Below are 19,587 nucleotides of genomic sequence, written 5' to 3'. Positions count from 1 at the left end.
CAAAGGAAAACTAGCCCAGAATAGTTAAAAAAAAACCCAATTTTTTTAATTTAGCTGTGTGTTTCTTGTTACTACCATAACCTACCACCAAAGAACAACCCAAAATAAATTTTCCAGCTCTTGACAATGGCAGCGATACCATATATGTGTATGTTATTTGTTGTTTGTACCCGTAGTACAGCCCAGAAACAATAGTGCACATTTTGTTTTTTTGGGTTTTTTTTTTACCTAAAACACACTGACATTAATACAAATTTTTAAAAAATCCTGACCTTTGACCCTGACCTTGACCCAAACACGTACCCTGGCACTGAACTAGATACTAGATCAAACCTTGATCAAGGTATTCTCTTTCTTTCTTTCCTTTCTTTCCTGTTAGAGATATACAATATCTCTCTCCCCTCCATTTATAGAGAAAAAAAACCAAGGGGGCCAGGCTGTACAGTGACTGATCACTGTGATAGCCAATTAGAGGCTATCACAGCAATTATGGAATCGGGAGTCCCGGGTCCCAATGGTTAGAACGGGACCCGGGGCTCTCAGTGACACCCTGGTCTTTGTGCTGGGAGCGCGTTGTGTGGTACGCTCCCAGCACAAAGACAGGTACGTAAATATGTGGCCCCATGGAAAAAAGCCCAGTTCTGTGAGGCCACATATTTGTGTTACATCAGCATTCAATTACACTTTTTGTGTCCAGTGTTAAAGTATAACTAAAATTCATTTTTGTTAGTTTTTGACAGAGTGGAGAAGGATTAGAACACCTGTCAGGTGTTTATTGCTGCCTGTGTCCCCATTAGGGAAAGTCACCCTCCCTTGACTAGGGTATAAAATATGGCTTGTCTTTATGCTGCTCTGACCATAGCCCCACTCATCTTCTATAGAATAACCACATCAGAACAAATTGGAGTTAAATGGCCATAGCAGTCTTTTACTAACCAAAATATAAATAACAGATGAAACATAGATTATTACAGTAACTTAATACCAAAGTGTATAACAATGGAGCCCCAAGGTCCTATTAGGCATCAAAAGAAGGAAAGTACATGCATATCATTTACTCAGGCCTTCAGCCGCAAAAACACCGACTCAGAGACAACTCACAGATACCCATCTCAACAACTTGGATTTGTACCTCAGACGGGTCCCTACACTGTACATTTGTGCCCATACTAACCTAAAAGGACCTTTCACCCCACCAGCCGCATGACAAACGAACTACAAGGACCAAACATCCTAACTGAAACAAAACAAAACCAACTGAAAACAGGGCGGGAGAGTGGGAATTTTTACCAAACTCAGCTGACCTCCGACTGAAGACCTGCCCATGACAGCTACCATCCAACCTCTTCCACCTCTCCCCGACCTTGATCCAATCACACGATCTTTACCGCCTGTTTAGTTTCAACTGCAGATATTCCACAGCCCAGACTCAAGCCCCTTTAACCCCTATCATGCCAGCCCTTTGTCTGTTTTGCATGCTTATTTCACTTCGGGCCTCCCTTTTTGTCCTGTTTATCATAATCATTGAAAATGAAATGAAAGAAAATTCCAAATTTTGGGCTGGCCTCAGAAAAGTAATGGAAGGGAAATCGTCCAATGGGGACATGGGTTCTGGGGACCTGGGGGTCCCCAAGGAATTCCCTTAATTTGCAGAGATATCCTCTCACTTCCTGTTTGGCTATAGGACATGAAGTGAAAGGAAATCACAATGGGAAACAGATGACAAAAAAAAAATCTCCCGTACTCTATCCAAAATAAAAGAAAAAGGTTTTGCCTATAGTTCTACTCGGGGCTTTTTTTTCTCAATGAAGAAGTGCAGGAACTCTTCACTTCCAAGACACCCACTCATCTTTGCCATAACTGTGCAGTAACAATGGTCTTAACAGGCAGGAAGTGATGGAGAAGCTTCAACAAAGGCACAAAAAGCAGTAAAAAGCTGACATAGATTCTTTTCTAGCCTTTTCCTGATAATTTAGGCAGAGTCTACAAGATTACCACGTTAGACCAGTGTTAATCAACCTTTTTTCAGTCAGGGCACCCTTTAAAATTAAGGATAATCTCAAGGCACCTCAATCTAAAATCTAAAAACCTATTCTACACACATCCAGTACACCCAACGTTAGAGGTGATTTATTCTTCCAAAGTAAATACACCTTTGCACACTTGTACTGACTAGTATTCCAATGTGTCTCTCTCATTTTCTCTCCCTCATTCTGCTAATGTGACCCCAGTGCTGACGGAGAGGGGCAGGGAAGGGCCAAACAAGGATGATGTGGATGCACCCGACATCCTCCTCATCAACTGATGATGTCATTGGTTGTTAGGATGCTGGCAGCTAGAAGGTCATAAAAGTGCACAATGAAAACCTGTGGCTTTGTGTACTAAAAGGCAGGATTGGTTCACCTGCTGGCTTGTATACAATTTTTGGGCATTTTGCCAAGGCACCCCTGAAGAAGCCTGAAGGCACCCTGGTTGAGAAAGGCTGTGTTAGACCATATTCTCTTAGATTGTAAGCTCCAAGGAGCAGGGCCCTCCTAACCCTCTTGTATTGAACTGTATTGTTGCTGTATTGTCTCCCTTTATATTGTACAGCGCTGAGCAAACTGTTGTTGCTATATAAACCCCGTATAACAATAATAATATTCTGTCAATAAAAAATATGAGTTTTTCAAATCAGTGATGTAAGCCAAATTATTAATTGTAAATAAAAATTGCAGTGCTATAAAGTCAAATTAATTATTGAGTGAATGACAGTTCAACTAGATTAGCTCCTCCGTGTCATCATACTCCATACACAGTACCACTATCTGGTGGGTATAGATTGATGTTCCCAGTCTCCACCAATAAAAATCAGAAGAATTGCCAATTCACCACAAATATATGCTGCCCCGATAAAATATGCAGCATGACAGCATCAGACAATCATCACAAGGCCATCCATCAGTTCTTGTGGCTTCCAGGGAACTGCTCCATTTGTTCCTCCTTAGTATGCTATGGCTTGTGTCAATGTAACCCTATATAGTGTAGTAATCCTTAATACTCATAGACAAAATAAACACCTGTGAATAAGTGACACTGTGTGATGAGATTTGTGTTTAAAACTCCACCAGCACACTGCTAATATGTGCTGCTTTTAGAATATGCAGCAGACAACATATCAAAACAAATGAAATGCAGGCATCAATTTACTCCACCACAGAGTTGGCTCTTCTACTACAACAAATCCTCCATAGGGAGCACTGTTCGGCTCTCACAGTTAAACTCCACCACAAGGCAACAAGGATAAAATGCCATATAGTGCTGTATTTTTTAAAAACTGACAAATAGCACAGTGAAATCACATAAAATCAACAACATTCAAACATAAGAAGAGCCACTTGAACTTACATCTCTCAACACCACTCCGGGTACCATTGTGGTGGGGATGTGATGTCTCGTTTTAGATTGCACCCAACGCGTTTCTCACAAATGTGCATTATCAGGGGCCTCTAGTGTATCTCAGTGGTGGCCATAAATATGTAGCCTAGTCCCAGTGACAAACACCACTTCCTGTCAGGCGCCATCTTTATAAAGCTGAATAGAGAATCTGGGAAAGCCATTTTCTTATGTACCTATTTGTCAGAGCTCCCAGGTATGACCAGAGGTGTGTGACTGAAGCAGGGAAACGCAGACCTCAGATATGTTATAAACAATATAATTTATTAACACTAACAGTACAAACATAAACGCAGTGCAATACTAAAACATAATACAGTGCAAACAAACCAAACCAAACCACCCACAGATAACAGTATATACAAGCAAGCGTCGTCAGGCAGGCCGGGTCAATATCAATTGGGCAGGTAGGTACAGGGGGAGCAAGCGGAGAATAGTCGGGGTCACAGGCCAGGTTCAGCAGGTAGCAAGCAGCATAGTACAGAGGGTCAGACAGAGGAATGGTCAGGGTCACAAGCCAGGATCAGAGCAGGAGAAGTCAGCAAAGGAACAGAAACAGGATGCAGGACAGATACAGGGCCCAGGACAAACACAACACCAAGGCAGAGTCTGCAAGTCTGGCCATCCCTTAAATACCCCAGCATCATCAGTTCCAGGTGTTAGCTGGCTGAAAGGTTGAGTCTCTGATTGCTGGGAGCACCCGCTGGCCAGCCCTGGTACTGCAGATCAAAAGGCAGGTGAGTCCCACCATTGTTGGCCAGTCCATTCCTAACACTATTACTATATGTTGGATGGTCCAGACAGCTTTTAAAATTGCATAGAAAACTGTAACCTCAATAATGCCTCAGCTAATTGTTAGATTGTATGACTATCTCACCGGCATCAAAAAATATTTATTGTCAATAGGAAAAAACATACTGGTGGTCATTTTGTTGTGGAACAATCCATATAATGAAATGAAATATATAATGAAATGAAAACAAATCTACAAAATTAAATAAATCTAAAAATAATAATAATAATAATAAAAAAGGGTAATTCCAAAATGCGTGTGTTTAAAACACACATAACTAGATAGAGTCTTCAACATAAAGCAGCCACAGCCAGAGCAAAAAAGCCTGTCCCCTGCCAGCCTCTGCAGTGTAGGACCCTTGCCCTTTCTGGGGAAGGAGTGGTCTCAATGCAGAGGTCTGACATTCCTCTTGATGAACCAGATCTAGAGTTATGTAATCAGCAAAGCTTATGCTCACTGGAGAATGGAGAGCTCTAACTCTGACTCATCTGGGGGCATAGTAGACCTCTGCAGAGAGACGACTGCTTGCACAAAGGGCAAAAGTTCCCATTCTGCAACATGCTGGCAGGGAAAGTGCTTTTTTACTCAGGCTGTAGCTAATTTTTAACCAGTTGCCGTCTGCCCTATAGCAGAAGTACTACTACAGGGTGGCATGGCCGTGTAAAATCACATATATATACATGATTTGCAATGCGTGCCCTACCCGCGCTGCTATTGGCTGCTGGGGATGTCAATCACCAGGTGATCGTCAGTATGACTAGGAGGTGAGAGATCTGTTTGTAAACAACACAGATCTCTCTACTGTCAGCATGGATAGTTGTCAGTTAAAGTAACGCAGCGCCATATCGCAAAAATGGCCTGGTCAGGAAGGAGGGTAAATCCTCTGGGTAAGTGGTTAAGAAAACAAACTGTAAAAAAAATGTATTCCTTTTGATTTAATGCATCCAGAATGTTGTTAGCTGATTTAAACTGACAGTTCAGTGGCTTTAAAATGTCTAACAGGGTCACTTTAAATTAGAATTAAAGGCCCACTTTTTTAATTTTGGATAGAGTAAGGGTTATAACCGCGTTCAGTTTTTGTTTGTGATCTGTGTCTCATTAGGAAGATTTCCCTTCACTTCCTGTTCCAAAGCCATACCAGAAAGTGTGAGGAAATTCGTCCAATCTTTCCCCATTGAAAGAGTTACCCTTCATACCTGTTCTGGTTACCACTCAAAATCTAAGAATCTCTTTCACTCCTGTGATAATGGTAAACAGGACAAACAGAGAGAGTGACTCTTCCTAATAGGGACAGAGACAGAAATAAAACACTGACAGGGGTTCTAATCCATCTTCACTGTATCCAAAACTAAAAAAAAGTCTTGCCTTCAGTTATACTTTCTTGTTCAGTCCCAATGTGTATCATGTGGTACACTTACCTGCCCTCTGGACCTGAGTGTTCTGAAGTAGGTGGAAGTTATGCTGCTTCTTACTGCCTTCCGCACCTATGAACAAATGTAGAGAAAGATTACCGTAGATCCAGAGAAGTAAAATTTAACCTGATTCATAAATGATCTGTTCAGTGAAGGAGCTACATAGAATGTTAGACAAATCTGCAACAATGCACATATCGCTGGATATTGCTGCAACTGGACTTACAGCGGAACTTCCCTTGAAAACGGAGGGTTCGGACCCCTTCCCTGCCTGCAACACCTCACATGCCTAGGAGCCTGCAGGTCCATTTAGAAAGCGCAGCATGGCTCACACATGCGCAGTGGTTAGCCAGTTGTGAAGCCGCAGGCAGTCACAGCTGGCCTTCCACAATCAACATGGCAGTGCCAGGGACCCAAAAACCAGCGAAGAACTGGCCTGGGTGAAGACAATGCTGGATCCCTGGGCTGGTAAGCATCTTTTTATTAAAAGTCACCAGCTACAGTATTTGTAGCTGCTGACTTTTATTTTTTTAAAGACTGGAGCTCCTCTTAAAAGTGCATTGAAACCCCAAAATAAAAATGTAATACTATATTGCAGTTTACCAGCCTTTAGATGTGGTGTCTGCATTAGTGTTATTTTTTCAGGGTAAGAACTTTTTCAGCAAGTACAACAATTGCATGTTGATCTTGCCAGAAATGCCATGTCCTTATCACTTCCTGCAAGCTGGACAGAAAGTAAAATAATCTGATCTTTCTAGGTAAACTACTAATCCCATCATCCTCTATGCAATGAGATAAATAGAGAAGGACATGTGCGTGGGCTAGTCCTTTATTCTACATAAAAAATGCATGAACAGTGTTTATCATGGATTCCAATGACCCTAGTTCACACCAGTGCAGTCAACAAAAGTAGAACATGCTACATCACAAAGTGGCAAAATGCATCAAAATCGCACTGGAACACACAGAATGCAACAAAAATGCACCAGAAAGCATATGTCCTTAACTGAGATGAAAAAATGGGAAAAAAATGCAACGGAACACATGAAAAACACTCATGCAGAAACACATCCAGAACACAGAAATTGTGGTGTGAATGGGCCCTGAAGTCTAGCCTGGTAGGCAATATGGCTCTTTTCAAAAATAAAGTTAAAGTATTAAAGGCTCCTGTACAACAATCTAAACAAATACCAAATCCAGCTACTATGTGACACACAAGTCTCATAAATGAAGTGCGCTACTAGAATAGTGTAGTAAGTTTTAGGCAAAATCTTTATGGATGACTCATGGTAGTTGTGTGAGTCATGTGATTAAGGTTGGGTTATTGTAGGTCAGTTGGATAACTCAACGGGTTGTGGCTCTATCGCCTCCTTCTGACTTTGGAGGACCATAGAACCTTCCGGAAGTCGGTAAGAAGGACCGGATGAAGGCCTAATCTGCATCTGCCTAATCTCTAAGTAGGACTGTGTCCTGATTGACAGGCTACAGGCTTTGGAATCAGAGGTGGCAATGCTGATAGCCATGCCTCATTAAACATCTGCCCTTCCCACTGTAATGCTAGCAGGCACAACCTACATGAGAGTGACAACTCTGCTCTGAATTCAGGAGCAGTGCAGCATTGTTGCCACCTCATCACAGGAAGCCAGATTAGTTTGGCTTCACAGGCAGAATCAACAGGTATTTGGGGATTTTTGCAGGGGGACAAAAAGAAAACTGATAGGACAGACAGACTTATAGTTATATATATTGCATAATTTAGTTCCACGTTTGGCAAGTACCCTAAGGCACAAAGTTCTGTAGATAGCCTCCTGAATACATTACAGCACCATTTACTTTTCTTAAAGTGGAACTAAGCTCTCTAAATCAATGTTAACTATTTGAAATCCTTATGCTGCTAGTATTAGTAAAGAGATAGGAAGGTATATTTTATTTACTCGTTTTAACTTTCCAATTTCTTCAGTTGCTGGTTTCTAGCCTAGGTCAAAATTATGTCTAACATCCCATGGGGGATGTCTTCATGGCCCTCCCATGGGGGATGAGAGTTTTTATCACCCTCCTGCCTGCATGCAGATGGATTCCAGGAAGTAAATGTTACATGAATCATTATTATTATTATACACGATTTATATAGCGCCAACAGTTAGCGCAGCGCTTTACAATATAAGGGAGACAATACAATTACAATACATTTCAGTACAGAAGGAATAGGAGGGCCCTGCTCATGGAGCTTACAATATAAAGGAAGGGGGAGATGATACAAAAGATGATAGCTGCGGGGGATGATCTGGTGGAGGTGATTCAAGTACGGTTCTTAGGTGGAGGTGGGGTAGCTTTCCCTAAAAGAGGTACGTTTTCAAAGATCACTTAAAGGCAGACAGGGTGGGGGCTGATCGTCAGCCCTTACCCTAGATGGTTGCAGCTAGAAATACTGGGGGGGGGGGGTTTCAAAGGGATTTCTCAACAAAATAAAGCATGGAAACATGGATGGATGGGTGAGCTTGCTATGAATATTAAAAGTGAATTGAAAATTTGTTTTCAGTTTGTGATGCTCAGATACAGTTTAGTTCAACTTTAAGAGCCTCAGTTTAAGTGGGCTGACTCTGAATGCTTTAATAGGTAGCTGTCAGTCTGGAGGAGTAGGTGTTCTTAAAGAGGAGCGTCAGTCCTCTATCATTTGGCTTTAATTATTATGGTGCAGGCAGAAATATGCCCAAGGGCCCTGTCCAGCCTTTGGGTCCTGGCCAACGGCTTTAGCAGATCTGCACATGGCGATAACAGCTGTGTTTTCTCATGAGCAGGGAAAGCTGCAGGGATGTGCGCAGGCGTGCTGCAGAGCTCAGTAGGGACCTGAAGCCCTGTGACACATCTGCACACATGTAGAATCTGGGGGTGAAGGAGGCATAAATATCGTTCTCGCCTAGGAGAGAAATGCAGAAGCGCTACTTTGATTTATCTTAAAAAATAAATAAAAAAATACAATCAATAGCCGAATGTGAGAGAGGGAGGGGGAAGAGGCAGGGCAAAATTAAGTTATTTTAGGGTGAAGGTCCACTTTAAGCAGACTGTATTTGCATGCAGACCATCTTGGGTAATGCCCTCATATGATTCTGAGCCTCCATGAAATCCAGTGATTAAAAGGGGCTGGAAAGTCAGACTGGGGAAGAAAGAGCTAGATGATGCTGCGTTTCTTCCATCCAGGAAATGAGGAAATGAGGTGGACTCTATCCAGGAAATGAGGAAATGAGGTGGACTCTATCCAGGAAATGAGGTGGACTATCTTATTTTCTGCAGCTTTTAATGCAAACTATGAGAGGATCCCAGTGTGCAGTGAAATCAGAGTAACTAATTTCAGTACAGGAGAGGAGCCTCCACAACAGTTCAAGACAGGGAAGGATGGAATTCAACTTTAAATGTTTGTTTTTGGGTTTAAATAAGCACTTCACTACTTTATTTATACAACATCTTAAAAGGAAATATGCTACTTATTGGGCCAATAGTGTCATGAGGGGTGGAGAAACTCAATCCATACTCAATCTATAACCCCATTGATGTCACCAGCTGTATCCCTTTTTTCCATAAACATCAGCTTCTCCTATGTGGGAGATGCTGTTGCTCTATCTGAACTGCTGTGGTCTTCTGAGTCATGTTTTAATAGTTACTAGTTATTATTGTGCAAATACATAATAAATTACGGGGGAGTTGGGGACATTATCAGTTGTGTATGGAATAGAGATGATTTTGCCATCAGTTAAGTTAAGCTTTCTTTAAGAATGATAAAGCCATGGAATTACACATTATATGAGGGAATAATGTCAAAATGAACAAGAATAGGATAATGTTCTTATAAGTGATGGTATCCTTAGCTATACTTAGATTAATATGGGGGTGTTCTGATCCAGACAACTGATCTAGCTTGACTCCTTTGGGGTCAAGATCCCCCCATGTGGTAACAGGTACCCAGAAGGCTCTGTTTTGCCTTATTTTGAGCTGTGAAGGGTTAAACTGGATGGACAGGAGTCTTTCTTCAACATATGACGCTACACCTGATTTGTTTTCCCCCCAAGCGGGTCGATGAGGGAGTGTCTGTAATTGGTGTCTGTTCCAGTCTAGATCCAGTGATAATCATTTGACTTCTAAGGTCAGAATTACACTTGAAGCTGATGGCAGGTCATATCACATTCCTGATAATAAGTTGCTACTCACGTTTTGGTCCAGCAGCACAGTTGATATCAAAATGAACAAACCCTGGATTAAAAAAAGCATATGATAGAGTTCTGGGTTATTATATTTATGTATATGATTACTGCAAGCATAAGTAACACACAGTGAAGGCAGCTTGGCTGGATAGCAAAATGGCTTAATGCTAACCTGCAGAATGGAGTTTAAGGGGCTTTGGTTGCTTTGGATTGGGTTAAACTGTTATAGAGTAAACTGGCCATACAGGCTTAGATTTTTGTTCATATAGAAATCTAATTGTACTTCAGAGCATTTTTTCTTGCCATCATTAGGTCATTTTGTTAGAAAGCCCTTCAGATTTCATCCAATCTTGCTACATGAATGGAATCCCAGATGTAATAAACTGGTTTCATTACGATTTTTCCCAAGCAAAGACCATCTTCACAACTAAACTTTTGTTTGTTTGAATTTTCTCATCCCTATGGCTGAAAATGAACATCGATTTGACCCCACTAACCCTTAGAAAATCGAATGTTTCAAAACCAAATATTTTCAAACTAAATTCTACTGGTATATGGGCAGCTGTGTACTTTCAAACAAAGCATACTTACCCTATTGCCCTCCACCTTCTTACTAGGAGCCTTGGGCTGCATGAACACATGTGAAAGAGGCCATTACATGGACAGAAAGAAGTAGAACCAGGGACATACGGTGTATATATTGATGCAACAACCAACTAAGGAAGTAAAGGGTGTGGGGAAGGATGGGTTAGTGCACATATAAACCCTAAGGCCCCATTCACACTTGCTAATGGGGCCGTTACTGACTACATGTGGGAGACCAAGTATTGGTTCCCTGCGATTAGTGAACATCCACTCTAGAACACTAGTATTAGTGGACGCTCACAAGTAATTGCTTGGACTGATTACATATGAGCGGCCAGCGATTAGCTTCAGGAGCTATCAGCCTCCCATTGTTTTCAAATGGGCTGCTGCCTGCAGCTAAGCGCAGGGAACCCCCACTGGATCTCCCACGTGTAATCAGTAATGGCCCCATTTGCAAGTGTGAATGGGGCCTTGGGGTTTACATGTGCTTAAAGTAACACATCCTTCCCCGCACCAGTTGCATCCTTAGTGGGTTGTTGCAGCAATTGCTGCCTCGGGAGAAAACCCCATAACAGTGTGTGGGAAGCTACTGTGCAGACATGGACAGCAGGAAGAAGGGCAGTAAGATGTAAATATTGCTTGTAGAACCTAAGTATGTAGCTGGGATGGGGGAGCATGGCTTAGTTAAGGAACATGTAAACCCTAGGGCCCCTGTCACACTGTCGATGCTGGTGCCAGTAAGAATTTGCCATCAGCAGGTTTGCATTTGTCACTCTCTGCCTGGATGAGCGAGGTATCGCTATGTTGCTTGCGACTAACATTGTTCAGTATGCTTTTTCTTAAATTTGTGGTAAAAAAAAAACGTGAAACAGTTTCAGCACCTATCCTTTGCATGTACTGTGCAGGTGGGATGGCTGCACCGACTGTTGCTGTCCGGAATGGACTCGCCAATGGTGGTGGGACTCACCTGCCTTGTGGGCTGCAGTACCAGGGCTGGCCAGCGGGTGCTCTCGGCAGCCAGAAGCTCACTCCTGCAATCAAGCCATCATCTGAGGCTGATTGCAGGAGGTGTATTTAAGGAATGGCCAGGCCTGCAGTCAGGGCCTTGGTGTATTGTTCCCATGAGCCCCTGTACCGGCATCCTGCCTGATCCTGCATGATCCTGACTCTGCTTGAACTCTGCCTGCACCGAATTCGGCTACTCCTGACCAATCTTCTGCCTACTCCTTGTACCTTGTCTGCCCGTTAGCTACCGACCCGGCCCGCCTGACTACGTTGTTCTCCATATTTATATATATATATATATATCAGTTAAGGTTTGGGTTTGTTGCACCTTGTTGTACGTATTTGTGTTAGTTTTGGGTTTGGTTTGTTGCACTGCGTTTATGTTTGTGTTGCCCTTAATAAATTATATTGTTTTACACGCTATACCTGAAGTCTGTGTTTCCTGTGTCAGTCCACACACCTCTGGTCATACCCGGAACCCTGACAGTTGCATTCATCTGATGCACTTTCATCCCATTGTATTTAGGGTGAATGTGACTGTGTCAGATGTTATAATGTCAGTGGTCAGTGTATAATATCATCTATTACATTTATGGCTGCTAGGAATGGCCCCAATACTTTGGTGATCATTGTAGATGCCTTTGTTGTATGCAAAAGTTCCTGGTATATTAGTGGCCATTGTAGAAATCCTTGGTACATTGGTGGTCAGAGTTACATAAGCATACATTAGACATGTGCAGTTCATTTTGTTCTGAATCAAAATTTGGACTGAATTTCTGTTATTTGGAGATTTGTATGTATCTGAATTTCCAATTACCATAGTCATGAATTTAAAAAAATCAGAAATAATGAAACTAAATTTAATTTCAAAATAATAAATTCAAATCAAATTTGAAAGCTAAATCGAATTCCAAACGAATTCAAACTGTAAACATGTTGCTGACTTCCTTCAAAGACTACGGGGTTGATTTACTATAACTGGAGAGTACAAAATCTGGTGCAACTGTGCATGGCAGCCAATCAGCTTCTAACTTCAGCTTGTTCAGTTATGTGTTGACAAAATAAACCTGGAAGCTGATTGGTTTCTATGCAGAGCTGCACTAGATTTTGCACTCTCCGGTTTTAGTGAATCAACCCCTGTGTGTATTATGCAAGCCATACATGGTTCAAATTCTGAACGATTTTTCGTCTGAAAATTGAAACGTCGTTCGTTCTGTAATACGATGGTGCAACCAATGATTTTGAAAATCGGTCATTTTTCACGAATTTTCCAGCATGCCCAATAAACGAAATGAGAAGGAACCACAAAAATCGGCCGATGCCATTGCCCCACTAACTAATGGCCGATTATTCTTAGGTCCGATTTTCGTACGAAAATCGTTCAGAATTCGAACCATGTATGGCCTGCATTAGTGTTAGAATATAGCTGTCTTCCAAAATTCAAATTTCAAAAAGAATAAAATAGAATAAAACAGAACAAAACAGAAAAGAACAGAATAGAAAATAAAGTAATATGATAGATTACAATAGAATAGAATACAATGAAAAGAATATAGCCATTTTCCAAAATTTAAATTTTGAAAAGAAAAGAATAGAATAAAATAAAACAGAATAGATTAGAAAATAAAAGAAAAGAATAGAAATTAAAATAATTAGGAATATATTAGAAAAGGATAGAACAGAATAGAAAATAATAGAATGGAAAAAAATTGTATTGAAAAGAATAGAATAGAGTAGAAAATGAAAGAATTGAAAGAAAATAAAATAGATTAGAAGAGAATACATATAGCCATCTCCTGAAATTCTAATTTAGAAATTCGAATAGAAAATAATAAACTAAAAAAAATATAGCTGTCTTCTGAAATTTGAATTTCAAAAAGAATAGAATAGAATAAAATAGGATAGAATAGAATAAAACAGAATAGTCTAGAATAGAAAATAAAAGAATAGAATAACAAATAAAAGAATGGATTAGAATGAAAAATAAAGAAATAGAATAGAAAAAAAGAATAGAATAGAAAGAATATAGCAGATAGCATGACCATCCATTTACATCCATCCACCCATAGATTCACATTGTGGTTCAGTCTGGATATGTCTGAAAAATCTAGATTGAATGCCCGCGTGAAAAGGGTCTAAATGTGACAACTTCTCTTCAGGATGGTTGTTGGGAAGCCAGCTTTCTAACTATTCCATTTTATCTCCACCTGACCCATTCAACTGTCAATTGGGGTTTACTCAACATAAGGTGGGGGGGGCTTGCAAGGAGGGACCCCTCAAAAAGCACCTTATCCCAATAATGATGAGGACAAGGGCCTCTTCCCCACAACCCCCATCCAGTAGTTGTGGAAGTCCCCTTTAACAATAAGGGGACCACTTTACCAGTTGTGACCTGGAAGTCCCCTTTAACAATAAGGGGACCCCTGGATACCAGTTACCCTATGTGATGGAGTAAGGGATACATACAGCAGTACCCTTGATCAGTCATATAAAAAGCCCTTAAATTAAAAGAAAAGCAAAAAATCCCCAAAAAGGTCCCAGAATGTAAATATATGTCAATTACAATGAAGAATGTCTGGAGCTTGGCAAAAGAAAAAAAATCCCACCAAGCACTGACACAATGCACTCTCGGCACTTACTTGTGCTCAATGACTAAAGTCTCCCAGGTGATGTCATTGACCAAGCATGGACATGGCCATAGTTGGTCAATGATGTCACCTGGGAGACCCTTCTACTTTGTTTACTTATAGCGGTGGTGCCCTGGTTAGGCATAGAGTCAGTGGCAGGAGCAGTTGCTTCAACAATCAACTGGATTTTTTTTTGTTGACAGGCGTCGGGCATTATTAAACATGGTTGAGGTAGTTGTGAATCACTAGATGATGTGATTGGCAATGGAGTTCCTTTTGGAACTTTTTTATTAAAGATTTTGTCAAAAAGATTCAGTGTGTTTCCTTTTTTTAGTGAATGAGTAAGGGTACTATTTGCCCTTTCCTAATTCACATATGAGGACTGGTATCTGGGGTTCCCCTTATTTTTAAAGGGGGCTTCCAGATTTTGATTACGCACTGGCAACAAACCCCCACAATCCCAGGGCCAGTATTGTGGGAAAGATTCCTTTGTTCTCATCAACATTTGGTGGGGGACCCCGTTATTTTTTTGCTTGTGCTCCCCCTTTAAATCCATGTATTTTAGGGAGAACCACATGAGTAAGGGTCTGGTATAGATGAAGGGAATCTCTAGTTGTGTTTACAAGCAACCATAAACAACAGGGAGCTGCCATTTGCTGGCAAATTAATCAGCCCTTTTTTCTAAATGTCAGTTTTGCTGTCATAGGTTGTATAAATTGTACAAACACACAATTTCACAGGCATTCCCCTATCATAGTATTTAAGGAAATATTTTACATGTTTAACGTTTTGCTTTAGGAATTATTAAAAATGCAGAAACAGAAATTTTAATTTTGTTTTGCTTTGTTAAATGCTTCTGAGGGCAGTGCCTAGCCCCGCATGCCATTTTGTTGAAAATCAATTGCCTAGTAGCCTAGAAAATGTCCATAACTGTTTTTTTTACCATTGGGCTCCCATTGACTTCAATAAGGTTTGGATTCAGCACCTGAATTGCAGTAAAGTTCACTGAATCCACCTTGAACTGAACCCAGGTACATTTGTGCTGTAGTAAATCAGACCCGTAATATTTTGCTTACATGTTTACAACAAGGTATTCTCTAGTTTGTGAATTACAAGTATTTATGGTTTACTGTGTGTATTATACTTGTAGTACCCTCTTAGATTAGATTGCTAGAAAGGTTAAGGTAAATGTAGTCTTTTTAGCTTCTCTGTAATCAGTGGAGCAGTGATTGATCTTTTTTGGCTGTGCTCGGTCTTGTTGGCTGCAGGCTTAAATACATTCCCCTGTCTTCTAGTGGATTCTAGAATGTAGTGGGCTGGCAGACCCCAGCCTGAATATTCATGTGGTCTCAGCCAAACCCTGGGGAGAGAATGCCCAGTAGGTGGCTAAGGGGTGCATATATAGTTTAATGTCTGGAACAGCAGGGTTTTTGTCCAGGAGGAGAAGACCCAGCCTGAAGGGCTGCTGCCCCTCTAGTCAGTACAAAGGGAAATTGCCCCAATCTATAACTGGTCTTTGAGGCAAGGAGCACATTGAAAGGCAACACATGTCAAACAACAAAAAAATGAAAAATTCCAAACTCAACTTACCAACCAGCCTGCAACCAACCGAATAGACCTGTGCAAACTAAACCCCTGTTTTTAACGCAAACTATTAGACAGGACAGTTTCGTTGGTTGCAGGTTGGTTGGTAAGTTGAGATGCAAATTTTTCTTTGTTGTTGTTTGACATGCGTTGCCCTTCCATGTGCTTCTAGCTGCAAAGGCCAGTTATAGATTGAGGCAGTTGCTGTTTGTTTGTACTGCTGGTAATTGGTGAGCGGCGCACTGGACACCTTAGCTGCCATTGTGCTATTTTCTGGGTGGCCAGTGTGCCCCTGTGCCTTGAAGGAGGGGTGGACTCCCTCTAAGCTAACATGCCTTCAGTTTATCCATTATTATACATGTGCTTCTACTATGGAGGCTCTCAAAATGTCTAGAGTTAGGGCTGCAGATAATACCGGGTGCTGTAAAGAGGCTAAACTAAACCCCTTGTTTTTAAGGGAAACTGTTAACCAGGACAATTCGGTTGGTTGCAGGCTGGTTGGTAAGCTGAGCTGGGAATTTTCTTTGTTGTTGTTTGATGTGCCCTTCTAGGCAGATCAGCTGAAGTCTGCAGGATTTCATTCAGGTCCAAGCTCATGGAGAGGGGGTTCAAAGATGATTTGGCGTAGAGGCTCACGAGAGAAGTGTCTGGCTGGTGTTGGATGGAGGCATCCAAGCACACGGGGACATAGTGAGTAAAGGCCAGAGTAATAGATTCTAGTGACTGTTGCTACTAATCCTCTGAGAACCTGCTCCAAAGTTGCTGACTTAGGAATGCTCCTGTGTCTGGAGTCCATGAGTTGTTTGTTCACCTAATGTGAAGGGGCTACCCTGAGAGTTTTGTTAAGCCAGAGAGTGTCCTCTGCTGCTTTGTGCACTAAATGTGGTGTATCCCAAGGCTTACCCCACACCCTAACCAAGTTCAACGAGTATTAAACCCTAAAAAGACACTCAGTGCCTGGTCATTGTGTTGTGAGACTGTGGGAGCTGCTGTGTGCCTGGCTGCTGTGCACTCATTTGGAAAGAAAGACTAAAACAAATCTGTGGGGGCTCATCAGGGTTCTCCTTTACATACTTAATATATTTTAAAGCAGTATTAAATCCAAAAGTAAACATTTATTATATTGCAGCTTACCAATTCCTAGATGTGATTGTTTTCTTTCCTGTATTTTCACTTGGTGACCTAGCCAGTATAGCTGGCCATGCATCACACAGTTTTTTCATTCAGCCAGCTGAACAAAGCTATGTTCATCGTGGTCTTCCTACTCAAGTCATGCAAGATGCAGATCATTTGATAAAAGAAAATAAGTCCTATGGTCAGCATTCAGAAAAACAATGACTTTCCAAAACGTCCATTCATGAGAAATCAATCTATCTACTGACGTCTCATGAACAGGAACAACCATACATTGATCTAAATTTGTCTGGATCTTGCTGAACCAGACGAATGTTGATCCATGTATGGCCAGCTTGTGTGTTGTTTTTCAACAGAACAAACTGTCCGGCAGATGTAGCTGTTAGAGGGTTAAGACAACATATTTACCGCTGACAGAGGTGTTTTACAATGATCAGCTTTTATTTATTGATTTATGTGAAACTTTTATCACAAAAGGAACAAAAATGTTTGTTGTAACTGTTTAAAAAGTGTTAGCTGGAGTTTTGCTTCAATTTGTTAGTGTATATAAATCTTGCTAGTGCATATACAGTAACAATGCTCTCCCCTCAAGAGTGACAATGGTGCTGACCAAAGGTGTCTTTGTTGTTCCTTCATTGAAAGTGTAGGCACAGGTGATCTGGTACAGGCCAGATCGCCAGGTGGAAACAGAGGAAAAAAGCTTAAAAAAAGGAAACTAATGCAGCCACCACATCTAATGATTGGTAAGCTGAAACATATTACATTTTTGGTTTTGCGTTTATTACCACTTCAGGATATACTATGTACTTTATTACACTTACCTGTAATGAGTTGAGTGCTGCAAATATTCCATTAATCACATAGCTTTCAGGATTAACTGCAACTCCCAGCCCCAATCCCCAGGTAGTTCCGAGAAGAGGGGTGAGGATTGCAATGGTTTTAGCAATCAAAATCAAAATTTTCCTGTCTTCTTTTCCTGATTGTTCACCAATGGTAGGCCTCATTAATTTGAAGATGACCACCACCAGTATCAGTATGTCAGCAAACACAATGGTTAAAACTGGCACCACGAAGGCAAGGAATGATCTGGAGTCACTGTAGTCAAGCCAGCAGAATTTGTCACTTATAAATCTGTTACTGGGTTCAGTTGAAGCCACGGTGACAATGGTTATAAGGAGAGGACATCCATAACCCAGGAGGAAAGCTATGATCATCATGGTGTTCCGACTCATGTTATGCAAGACGTAGACCACACGATAAAAAAGAATCAGTCCTGTGGTCAGCATCCAGAAAAACAAAGACAAGTAGAAGAAGAAGCTAAAGAAGGCAGCAGCTTTGCAGGCAGCTGATCCTTTATTCTGCTCTAGCGATGCACCAATGATAAACCAGATATTGGCTACCAGAAGCGTAACGGCAATATTTACCAGGCAGACATGACGAATGTAGGAGGTCTTGTTTTTGATAACTGAATGCCACATTAAGGTCTCAATAAGCAGTGTAATCACCAAGCAAACGAGAGATATTCCGACTCCAATGTAAGTAATGATTTCTAAAGTTGGATTTGTAACTGATGATCCCATAAGGATTGAGAAAGAAGTCAAGTGAGTACATGAGCATAAAATCACATCATTTGCTGTAATTAAGGCACAACCATTATTGTTCCAAACTTTCTGATCCGGTTCATACCAGACACATTTTGGATTCACTAGTGATGAATTACTTTTACTAAAATTCATATTTATTTTAAACATACTGCTATCAATGTTTTCTTTGTAGTTCTTAATGATTGTTGACATAACCAGCCCATTGACAATCTCCTTTGTGGTATTTGGCAAAATGTCCTTCAACGTACTGTAAGCAATGGTAACTACAGTGGTAGAGTTGCCTATTATTGCACCCTTATCGATAAACACATTTCCAGTTAAATTTTGCATGGAAAATTTATTTTTGTAGCTATCAGCTTTGCTCACAACCTGTCCAGAAAGCTGAATATTGCTGAAGGAATTATCTGTAAAGTTGATTGTGCCATTGAAGTTCAGATTGTTTGCAAAATGCTCAACAGAACTCAGAATTGTTACACTTTTATTAGCCATACCGCTCCAAGCGTTGGATGCGCCCACCACGATATCAACTGTTTTTATAAAGTTCTAGGAGAAGAAAAGTCTGGTGTAATTATTTTGTTAAGACCAGTTATTTAGAAAGTTTCAAATTACTCTACAAAAATACTGTAGAATCGATAGGCTACATTCATGTTAAAACATTGCCAAAGCTGAAGACTGTGTGATTAGGAATTAGAGAGGTGGAGATGTAGTTGTTAGAGGAGATGTTGCCATGAATATATATTTATTCCTATGGTTGTGCCTTCTAACAGCCAGTTTCCATCAGCACGGCTAATTTCAGATACAGGTTGGGACTTCACAAAGCTCCCAGATCCCCAGTGGAAGCAAATTGACTTTTGTAAATTATTGAACAACCCAATTGAAAATCATGTATCTTTTGCTTTTCTGCTGTCATTGGCTCCCTGACATGCTGATCAGCTGGTCCCAGCTGCTGATTCATGGCCACAACATGACGATCGTCGGAGCTAGTGACAGGAGAGAGATCTGTGTTAGTAAATAGATCCCTAATCTCTCAATAAAGAACACCGGTTACTGCCCAAGCATTCACAGGGAATGTTGTTCTTCCCTTGTGATAGCAATACAGTTGAATTAAAAAAATTATATATATAAAAATTTTTTTTAATTAAAATAAATAAAAAAATGTAAAACAAAATTTGAAAGCACTCCCATTCCTCTGTGCTCATGGCTATGACTAAG

The 19,587-nt window shown here is 40.8% G+C and overlaps 1 protein-coding gene across 1 annotated transcript in view; it reads right to left on the bottom strand.

Moving 5' to 3' along the window:
* The window catches only part of LOC149455745 (adhesion G protein-coupled receptor F5-like), a 100,407-nt gene that overhangs the window by 6,402 nt on the left and 74,418 nt on the right, over positions 1-19,587 (bottom strand). The window contains exons 12-14 of the mRNA XM_089685849.1: positions 17,593-18,918; positions 9,844-9,885; positions 5,647-5,712 (exon numbers count right to left, since the gene is read on the bottom strand). Coding sequence (XP_089541975.1) covers positions 5,647-5,712; positions 9,844-9,885; positions 17,593-18,918 — 1,434 coding nt within the window. The remainder of the gene's footprint in view (positions 1-5,646; positions 5,713-9,843; positions 9,886-17,592; positions 18,919-19,587) is intronic.

The sequence above is a fragment of the Staurois parvus genome, unplaced genomic scaffold, assembly GCF_062004578.1.
Source record: "Staurois parvus isolate SC_StPar_1 unplaced genomic scaffold, SC_StPar_1.0 ptg000388l, whole genome shotgun sequence".
NCBI lineage: Eukaryota > Metazoa > Chordata > Amphibia > Anura > Ranidae > Staurois > Staurois parvus.
This window is presented reverse-complemented; position numbering and strand designations above follow the sequence as displayed.